The sequence below is a fragment of the Perca flavescens genome, chromosome 22 (assembly GCF_004354835.1).
Source record: "Perca flavescens isolate YP-PL-M2 chromosome 22, PFLA_1.0, whole genome shotgun sequence".
Lineage (NCBI taxonomy): Eukaryota > Metazoa > Chordata > Actinopteri > Perciformes > Percidae > Perca > Perca flavescens.
Genome location: NC_041352.1, coordinates 23,620,795 through 23,631,647, shown reverse-complemented (window position 1 = coordinate 23,631,647; position 10,853 = coordinate 23,620,795). Strand labels below are relative to the sequence as shown.

The window sequence follows — 10,853 nt, the reverse complement described above, 5'->3', positions numbered from 1 at the left end:
AAAAAAAAAAAACACATTTACAATACAAATAGCTCATAAAATGATACAAAAATCAATAACACGATAAACATATCAACCTGGAAAACCCACATGGGATTACAGCATCGCCCTCTCCTGTGCATGTCCTTTACTGTAGAGATGCATGAAAACAGGAGCTTTTACATCATGTATGTTACATAGCATATACGTCATCTTTAAAAGATTTCCTCACAAGGCCATGGCAGTTGAAGTACAGTGTTGGTGTGAAGTACCCAAATAAGTTAGCGAGAAGTATAAATACGGCACGTGAAACAAAGAAATAAATTACGACCTGCCACGGAGGAAAAAAAGAAAGAAAAAAGAAATCCGATTGTGGCTATATGACTTTTATCTTTCATCCCCCCCAACCCCATGCTCAGAGTTGTGGCTCGGGTCGTATATGAAAAGCACTGAAGATCGGCAGTATGGAGTTTGTCTCCCGTGTTGCTGTGAGTCAGGTCTCTGTCGTTTTCATCTCTGGCATAAATCGCTCCATTCTTTGAACCAAAGCGGGCTCTGCCTGTGGCTGGGTCAGGCAGGGGAGTTAAACATGTGCTTTGAAGCCGTTGCTTTTGCGGCCTCACTTAGGCTGCCAATCCAGCCTCAGTCTCTGGAAGGGGGCGTGGGGGTGTGGGGGGGGGGGATTTAAAACCAGCTCACACTGCTGCTGCTGGCATCCCAGGCCTTCAATGCTGTGGAGAATCCAGGCTTTCGGCAGGAATTCAAGTGCTAATAGTCATGGATGTGGACGCGAGCACACCGCGGCTTTCGTTGTGCGCCACGTTTTTTGTCTCTGATGTTTGTGTCTCTCTTTTTGTCGGCGTAATTGTTCTCAGATAAAAAAAAAAAAGGCAAAGGCTCTGGTGTCCTACCACATCGGAGGAGCGTTTGACTCCAGCACGCCGTACATCTCGGCCAGTTTTTTAAAGCGAGGCCCCCAGTCGTTGAGATAGTCGTACTCGTGGTCCGTGTTGGACGCCCCCGACTGGAGCGAGCTAAGCGACTCTGCGACCGAACCCTCCCCCTCGTAGGCGTAGGTCTGCAGGGAGTCGTAGGGCGGGGCGCACGGGTCCATGTCGGCGTCCAGGAGCTTCGCCAGCACGTATCCGTGAACGTTACTGTCCCCGCTGCCGCCACCCATGACGCACGCCTGAGGCACGTAGCGCGACAGGCTCTCGATCTCCGGCACCATGTCCTGTCTCATCTTGCCCAGGTGTTGGTGCGACTCGCGCGGGTTCCACATGGCGGCGATGTCGAAGGCCTCGGTGTCCTCCTCGCCGCCGCCTTCGTCGTCGTAACGCACAATGTTCTCGTGGACGTTCTCCTCCTCGTCACACAGGTAGGGCTTCTTACGATGGGTGCGCAGGGAGAGCATGAGCAGGATCATCACTGGGCAAAGGAAGAGATGAGAAACAGTCAGCTGGAGACTTTAATGGATGTCTGAATGAAGTGCTGATTTCGACAGGAAGCAACACAGACAGGGCTGGGTAATATATAATGGTAGTTATATATGTGTGATATATTTGGCTAAATATCATATTTTTTGGATTCCGTAATTTTGGATATCGTGATATGACACAGGTGTTTTATTTTCCTGGTTTTAAAGGCGACATTACAGTGATGTCCAGACTAGCTGTCTTATTATTTGACTTTACCCACTTAGTCATTGTATCCACATTATTGGTGAATATTTATCAAAACTCTCATTGTGTAAATATTTTGTGAAAGCACCAATAGTCAACACTACAATATCGACGCAATATCGACATCGATGTATTTGGTCAAAAATATCGTGATATTTGATCTTTAGATATAGATGAAGTCTTGACTAGTCATGAGACTACTTTAATACTATTCTGCTAGTTGTTGAACCTATTAAGTAATTTATCAAGCAAAAATAAACATTTACTGACTTCAGCTTCTTTCATGTGACAAAAAATTCTGTTTTAAATCATTTGCAAATTGAATATCTTTGGGTTTTGGACTGTTGGTCGGAGACCACCAGCAGTGAGATGTCACTTTGGACTTTTGAGAATGTTTTTGCAAATGTTCTAGATTAAGAAGTTAATTAAATAAAAAAAAAATAAAAATAATGTTTTTTTTCCTCCATCATTACACACTTAAAACTGCTATGAAGTCAGGAAAGTGGGCTTGCTTGTACAAATGAACTTTAATGCCTTCTCTTACTTTGCCTCATTACATGCAGAGCATGAAGGCAAATGAACAAAGAAAAATGTCATGCAGTTGCCATTACCTGGAGTCTCCAGCTAGAAAACATTTTCCTGGTCGAACGGCATTTTAAACGTTTGTAGCAGAATGTAAATGTACTGACGGAGGGCGAGCCTTGGGGCAGCAGTAGGCCTTGATTAAAATCACTGCAGCACTTTGTTTTACACCCTGACCTTTCGGCTTCTTTTGAGTATTCGTGATACCTTCTCCCGAGTCACATAATCAACCTTAAAGACGAATATGTCACACTATTTTTAACCACATAAGAACACAATGGAACACTTTGGATTGTCTTTAAACTCAACACTTTTAATACTTTATTGCAATGTTCTTTCACCTTCTTCCATACAAACCTTCACTTCTGAGTCCATTGCACATTTGGATACTTTTATACATGTAAAAAATATACATAAAATATTTAAAAGGGAGGTAGGAGAGTGGGAATTGGGAACTACCTTATTCCAAGTTTTGTGCAAGACTGACATATTTTATTTTACATATTTTATATTTGGGGTAGATCTTATTCCATTTGTGTGTGTGATCTCTGATTGTAAAGGTTCCTTTTTCCATGTCTAAAGTTTGCTCTATTGTTGACAGCCATGAATTTAATTTTGGGGATTTGTCTGTTTCCTTGTCATTTGCTTCATGGCAGTCACACGCAGTATGTCAAAAAGCGTGTCTCCTGAAAGTAGGGCTGAAATACCTCAATATCGATGTTGCAGCAATATCGAAGGGTTGACATTTGGTGCTTTCACAAAATATTTTTTCTATATCAGAAATTGGGGTTTCTTTCAACCAAATTGTCAAAAAAAAAAAAAAAGTAACGTGGCTGGTTCCCTACAACGGTCTTCACAAGTAAAATAAATGATCAGTTCACTACTTTCATTGAATTTGGGTGTTTTGTATTCAATTTGAAAGCATTTTAAAAAAAACTATTGAAGAACGTTAAAAAAATAAAATAAAAAATCGACGAAAGCATTGGAAAAAGTGACAAAAAAAATTGGAGAGAAGTGAGAAAAACATTGGGAATAGCGACAAAAGTTCTTATTTTGAACCAGAAAAACCAAAATGTTGCATGGTCAATGAGAAGACAACACAAGGGTTAGAGTAAAAAGGATCAGAACACTGCTCATAACTCACCCAGCAGGACGAAGATGCAGGCCAGGATGGCGATGAGCGCCCTTCTGCTGAGGCTGGCGGGCAGGCTGTACGCCTCGGCGTTGCACGACATGACGTTGCCCTCGTGGTCGCAGCTGCACACGCGGATGGTCAGCGTGCTGGTGCTGGTCTGCACCGGCTGCTCGCCGTCGGACACGAAGATGGGCAAGTAGAAGACGGTCTGGTCCTGCTGCGCCCAGCCTCCTCGCCGCGTCAGGATCCACGCTGTGTTGTCTGGGAAGAGACAAAGAGGTCAGGGAAGGGCTGAGTTCCTGGAGTGTTTGTGAGCTCCGCTGACTTTCACAGATAACACGGTTCAGGGCATGTGTGTATAGGCCTGTTACAATTATTACAAAAGTGTACAATTGTCAATTTGTTTTTTTTACATAACCCCGGTTTCTATGTTTAACCCTCTGAGGTCTAAGGGCATTTTCACATATCTTCATAAATTGGTGAAAAAAGGTATTTGCATATAACTGATCCCCATGTGTTTCATATCAAGATGTTCAGAACAAACTCAGCTTTCCCTATGGTGACGCCCCCATGTTTTTTTTCTAGAGCACTTTGTAAAGAGATCATTTGGCACTAAAGCTGAAACTTGTGGTTTAAAATTCCTACACTAAGAAAGCGGAAGGAAACGTACATCGGCGAAAAGACACGCATTGGAATTTCCTGCGGCACTGGAGCCAACCCGGAAGTTGAACGTCGTGGATAAAAACCAAGGGGGTAAGCCTCTCTCCACAACGCGTAGCTCCTGTGGCGGCATTTTGATGCTAACAAGCTCTCACCCGCCGTTAGCATTCCATTGCCTGCCATTCATTTTGATGTCACTTTGACAGCGAATAACTTTACATCTGAAGCGTTTAAAGACTCTATTTGTCCATTGTTTATTTCTAATTTCCACGTTATGGATCCGTAGCAGACGTTTTTGTAAAAATAGGCTAACGACTTACTGTCGCATAGGAGAAGCTCGCAGGCAGTTTTGACTTACATTAGCTGTTTAAGTTTTTAGTTAGCAATAATTAGCCTGTGTCTATGCTATCTCCTTACATATACCTACGCTCTCCATCTCTGTAAGATTGGGAATGATTGAGATTTCTCTTGGCACAGCTACCAGAAGACTTACAACTTTCAGACACGTTGCTCACGTCACATTTATGTTGTCTCTCTCAGTTGGAGGCTGCGCAGTAAGGTTCAGCGCTCACCGGAAAAGTGCTTCTAATATCCTTCACTGGTCTCCGTCCAGAGCAACGGGCTCTGTTGGTCCATTCTATGTTACTGTCTATGATATAAACTCCCTTTCACCTAAATGGGTATGCACTGCTGTCCAGGCCAGTCAAACACAACCATCCTGATCCTTACAGAGCAGCTGGACAACACGTTTGATATTTATTAAACATTATACAGAACAAATAATACCTTGGTTGTCTCTCAGGGTGAAGTTGGGGTTGTTGGCGGCCTCCGGAGCCAAGCTGTAGTAGAAGTGTTGTCCACCCAGCGGCTCATCCGGATCCACCGCCGTCACCGTCTGGATCAGCTGGATTTCATCACACAGACACACAGTTAGATCCCAGTGGAGGACTCATGTTTGGCTGTGATCATTAGGGCTGGGTACTGAATTCAGTACTTTTTAGGCATCGACCGAATTGCCTCTAAAGTATCGAGTATCGAAAAATGCCTCTTCATTCAATACTCAATTACAACACCTAAGGAGTCAATCTCATCAGCGTCAGTGAGCCAATCAGCATGCAGCATGCTTCCACCAAGACCTAATACTGTTTGTGATTGGCTGTCTAACGTTAAACGTCATAGAGACGTTGTAGTAGGAGCTGAAAAATAAATAAATGTGTGCCGTAATGTGTAATGTTGTAATTTCTTTTTGTTTTATTAAATTGGTATAGAAAAAAAAAATCATTTAGGAACCAGTATCAAAGTCACGGTATTGCTATCTGTACCGGTATCGAATATTTTTGAACGATATCCAGCCCTAGTGTTCATGCATGCAATATATAATTAGGAAACAAAATATTAACATCCATCTTCTTAGTCCAATAAACATATTGTTTCTAGTCTACATGAAAGTATTAGCAAAATGTACATAAGTATCACAAGTCTTTTCAGAATGGATTATTACCATTTTTTTGTTGTTGTTTTTTTACAGAACATAAAAACTAATTACATTTAAGTAAAAACCTGTAATGGCAGATTTAAAAACCCCAACCGAAGAACATCCACAAACGAAATCAGAACTACATTTTAAATGTTAGTGGGCAAAAAAATTCATAAAAAATGTAACGAAGAGAAATACATGTAGAGAAACTGAAATTATTTTAAGAGTTATCTTTTTTCCACGCAAAATCACTCAGTTTAGACAGCAGGGTTTGTGTGGAGCTAATTTAAATTGCTTTATACACTGTTGGGAGCCTAATGCATAATATCCTTTAAAAATAGTAATTGATTTGTGGGTAAAATCTTTATCCCCAAAGTAGCTAGTAGCTTTAGCAGTCACATAACATGTAGTGGAGTTAAAGTTATGTGTTTTCCTTGGCAGTTTTGGTGGAGTTGAAGAATAAAATGTACCTCAAACGTTCTATTTTGGAGTAAATATACTTTGTTTACTTCCACCACTTATCAGCTGTATTGTTCTTCATGCTGTGATGTTTCATGTTGTCATTTTCGGATGTTTCGTACCTGTCCTGCTTTGGCGTTTTCGCACACATAACCCTCCAAGTAGTGCGTCAGCGAGGGGGGGTTGTCGTTGACATCGAGGACCCTCACAGCCACCGACACGCTTGAGATCTGAGTGGGGTTATCTGCAGATACACACACACACACACACACAGAAGATGCACACGCTGGTCAGAAGCTGCGTGCTGCATTGATGGACTCAGATAAATGACTCTTTGAGGATCCTGCTGAGTTCAGTTTGTGCTTCCCTTAATCTTGCGCTCATTTACAGCAGGCCTGCGGCGCATTAGGCCTCCTCACGTTTACATTACAATTGTATCGTTCCCCATTACCAATCCGAATTTGCATATCTTAACCAGCTGTGTAATAGGCAGTAGAAAGGCAATTAGAGGGCAGTAAGTACTTTCTCAGGTTTCATCACATGATCGATCAATCAGTGGCGTGACTTTGTTCGCTGCAGGTCGCAGCGTGGGTGTTTATGCTGTATGTGTGTATGTGTGTATGTATGTGTGTGTGTGTTACATGTGCTGTAAATATGCTGACGTTTTACCGGAGTAAAGGGAAACCAGCTGTTTGAGTTAAAGTGCGACACAGTTCAATTAAAATGGGAATATTGATTGAATTGCTTTAACAAATAAGAGTTTTGTCCTGAATGAGCTTCCACCAAGAATGTGAAAAGGATGAGAGAAGAGAGCTTTTACTGGTATTATTTAATGTAAGACTAAATCCTCAGAATACTGCAAGAAATTAAACATTTGCATCATGATGTAATGTCTTTTATAATGCCTTTGTTCTTTTATAATTTCCTGACTTTTTTTCAAACATAAAATCAAAACTTTAGTATTATTCAGTATAACAAATATCTATCTAGATAGCTTCCTCATAATGAGATTTGTTCTCGTAATTATGAGATAGTAAATCATAATAACAAGATAATGTATTTTCTTTTCTTTGGCAAATGCAGCATGCTTTTGAAATATTATAAAATAATGACTTTTATTGTAAAATGATGACTATGTCGTGACTTTCACATCTGCAGGGCATCTCCCGCTCCGCGTGACATAACTCTGCACGGGTTCACTGGTTCTCTGTTTGTGCGAGTATATGCACACATCTGTTTATTCTGGGCTTTTTTTTTCTACCCATGAATCTCCTTCTCAAGTTGCTTCTTTCTGTAACTTTAGTCCTTCAAGCCAAACTAAAATTCAGTGTCAAATTCAATCCTTGGACTAATCTAGCCAAGTTAGTGTACCAGACTCTGGTACATTAGCCTGGTCCTACCAGACTCTGGTCCACTAGCCTGGTCCTATCAGACTCTGGTCCATTAGCCTGTTCCTACCAGACTCTGGTCCACTAGCCTGGTCCTACCAGACTCTGGTCCATTAGCCTGGTCCTACCAGACTCTGGTCCACTAGCCTGTACCTACCAGACTCTGGTCCACTAGCCTGGTCCTACCAGACTCTGGTCCACTAGCCTGGTCCTACCAGACTCTGGTACATTAGCCTGGTCCTACCAGACTCTGCACCACTAGCCTGGTCCTACCAGACTCTGGTCCATTAGCCTGGTCCTACCAGACTCTGGTACATTAGCCTGGTCCTACCAGACTCTGCACCACTAGCCTGGTCCTACCAGACTCTGGTACATTAGCCTGGTCCTACCAGACTCTGGTCCACTAGCCTGGTCCTACCAGACTCTGGTACATTTCATTAGTACAGAGACTCTGGCCGCTCTCCAGTGACAAGTGTTAACTTCCTTGAAGGCGGGTACTCTGTTGAAGTTTAAAACTATTGGATCTGCCCAGAGCCACTCTGGATCTGCCAGAACCAATCGCTAACGTTTGGTCGTTATGTCAGCTTAGCATCACTAGCGTTCGCCTTAGCCAACTCCTTTACCACTAACGGAGCGAGCTGGAAAATCTAACTTTTCCCGAACCCCGTGGGGAGGAGGGCCACGACGATGACTTTCTTGGGCTTTAACTTTGGGATATTCGGCAGCGTTGCCACAATGGACCAAATGGCTTCGCTCGCATCTTTCTCCGCCCCCATTACGGAGCTACAACTCAAACTAGCGCACAACCTCAACGTCATCGTTCTCAGCCACTCCCTCTGTTCGCTGATTGGACCGGTCAAGATTTGTCTGGAGAAAACCCCAAAAATATAACGCAAACCCAGAAGTAGTACTGAAGGAAAATGAAAATTGAGCGGAAGTACGTAGGCTAGGACTAATCACCAATAACAAGTAATTTAAGTTTAGTTCAATCTAGTCTCACATTGCCAGATCTACCACATGCATGGTCTTTCTACACCGCTTATTTATTCTGTTACAGTATATGGGGCAAAACAGTCTTGGTCTTGTTTGTATTTCTTTAAACCAATCACAACCGTCCAGGGTTGGCGGTCTAGCTGAAGGGGAGGGACATCTCATGCACCGGATGTCATGTTTTATCCCAGCATTGTAAATCTGTCAAGCCAGACTAAGTTTAATGAAAAGTTCAGGGAATCTGTGTTAACATCCGAAAGCCAGCTTCTACTTTCTGAGCGGAATTCAAACTCAACAACACAACAGGGCCCTCCAAAATGTTGTCTTTAATCTGATTTAAAGGGTGCATATTGCATAACCAACACTATGCAATCTTGTGGAAAAAAACACCTTTACAAGATTTTCAGTGCGATGATGAACAAATATGTCCAAAAAACGTATTTTTTTCAAATGTATAATATGTAAATATGTGCATTAGCTGCAGTAGTATTTTATTTTACATTATGTTTGTACACAAAAAATGAGTAGAGCTCAAATTCCAGTTCTACTTTAAATCCTTCTTCCTTTAAATCTATGCTTTTAAGAAAACATTTGTATTTGTTTGTGTTTGTGTGTGTGTGTGTGTGTGTGTGTGTGTATTACGTACTCATCTCCATGGCGAGGACGGTGATATTGTGCCAGCCGATCTCCTCTCGGTCCAGCGAACGCACCGTTATCAGCGACCCGGAAGTGATTTCGATGTAGAAGAACTTGTCGGGGTCGCTGGACCTCTCTATGGAATACCTGGTGACACAAAATGACACGCGCCACGTGAAGTATCAGTGTTGAATAAAGTGTGTGTGTTTTTGGGGAGCTTGTAATCCTATCTGAGGGGGAAGCAAGCGCACGCACAATCCAGCCTGTGTGCATCTGTGTGATAAGGCGTCAGGCTGGCGGCTTCTGAAGGCGCAGGAAGAAGAATAGGCTCCAGATAAGACTTAATCAGAGTGTGTGCCTCCTCTCTGCCAAACTGATGTAAGCCAGGCACACACAGACCTGTAGCAGGCCGCCTTGGATCATCTCCTGCCACAGCAGGCCCTTTTCCAAAATGGGGTGTTCCTGCGTGTTCACACATGGACAGTGTACACCTGTAGCAGCTTCGCTCTTCTCTCACCTGGAAGAGGTCTATGATTAGTCCATTAAAGGTACCATAGGTAGGATTGGGAAGCTCCAGGACTTAGCCAAAGAATTTGAACATCGACAACTTCTCAGTCCCTCCCCACTTTCCCGCTAAAGCCCAAAACGGTCTCCTAAGCCCCTACCCCCACAAGGGAGAATGAATGCATGAGCAATGATTGACACGCAGTTAGACACCCCCCGGCCTTGATTGGTGCATCTGAACACGGTGCGGTGGATTTTTGCAAATCGCACTACAGGCTGTAGGTGGAGCCAGAGGAGCTGGATTTTTTTTTTTAAATGACCTGCTTCATGTAGTTCTACTGGAACATAGGGTCAGTTTCAGCAAATATGACAGAAAGTTAGTTTTAGAAGTCTCACCTACTGCACCTTTAACTGATCAGAGAATAATAATCATCTTTAAAAATCTATTTATTGTATTAAGTCATTGACCAAAGAAAGAAATGCCAAAAATGGAAAGAAAAAAAATGGCATATTTCTTTCGTGAATTTAGACAGAATTAGCAAAACAGAAATACCATTTGTCATCTGAGACTTGATGCAGTGGGAATTTCAAGATTCAAGATTACTTTATTAGTCCCAAAAGAAATTGGATTTGGACATGAAGGCACCCACGTAAAAATACACACAATTATAGTGCAGTCGGACGTAGGTCCATCGCACAGACTGACCGTGCTGACGTGAAGATGTTGTCTGCAGAGCAGCATCCTTCGTCTTCTAAACATTTATTATAGTGGTGAAAAAAAAAAAACATTGCCAACTAAAATTTTGACCGAGAGCTCAGCTAATCAAGTCATTCTCTGGCAGAGGACACACTAGTTGGTTGGTTGTTTGGCCTGGCTCTCTGTCCCTGGGTGCTTTTCATGTCGCTTATTTGATATCTTCTCGACTCCTCGGTCCTCGGATGAACCGGAAGTTGTTGTGTCCTTCCTCGGTGAAGGCCGTCTCAAAGCTCTTATTTCTGCCCCGAGGAGCGAGCATCAAGGAGGGCTCATCAAGGAGCTATAGCCGTGCAGCTGAAGGAGTTGCTGACACCGCCCAAACAACTGACACGTTCACGTAGCGCTTCAGAGGAAAAGAACGTCTCATCCCTCTAAAAACACATTTGCTCGTTGCCTCTCTCCTTGCATGATTTCCTCGTGTCTCTCCCGTGCCTCCACCGTGGGAGGGACCACGTGGGACGCAAGTGGAGGAGTCGACAAGGCAATTTGAGCGACACGAGAAGCACCTCGGGCCCTATTTTAACGATCTAAGCGCACGGCGTGAAGCGCATCGCTCGGGTGCGTTTAGGGCGTGTCCAAATCCACTTCTGCTGGGCACATTGTT

The 10,853-nt window shown here is 43.0% G+C and overlaps 1 protein-coding gene across 1 annotated transcript in view; it reads right to left on the bottom strand.

Annotated features, from left to right (window-relative positions):
• Positions 1–739: 739 nt before the first annotated feature.
• The window catches only part of LOC114549528 (cadherin-20), a 31,021-nt gene continuing 20,907 nt past the window's right edge, over positions 740–10,853 (bottom strand). Inside the window, exons 7-11 of the mRNA XM_028569870.1 lie at positions 8,999–9,135; positions 6,097–6,218; positions 4,825–4,942; positions 3,388–3,639; positions 740–1,407 (exon numbers count right to left, since the gene is read on the bottom strand). Of these exons, the coding sequence (XP_028425671.1) occupies positions 887–1,407; positions 3,388–3,639; positions 4,825–4,942; positions 6,097–6,218; positions 8,999–9,135 (1,150 nt within the window). The 3' untranslated portion in view covers positions 740–886. The remainder of the gene's footprint in view (positions 1,408–3,387; positions 3,640–4,824; positions 4,943–6,096; positions 6,219–8,998; positions 9,136–10,853) is intronic.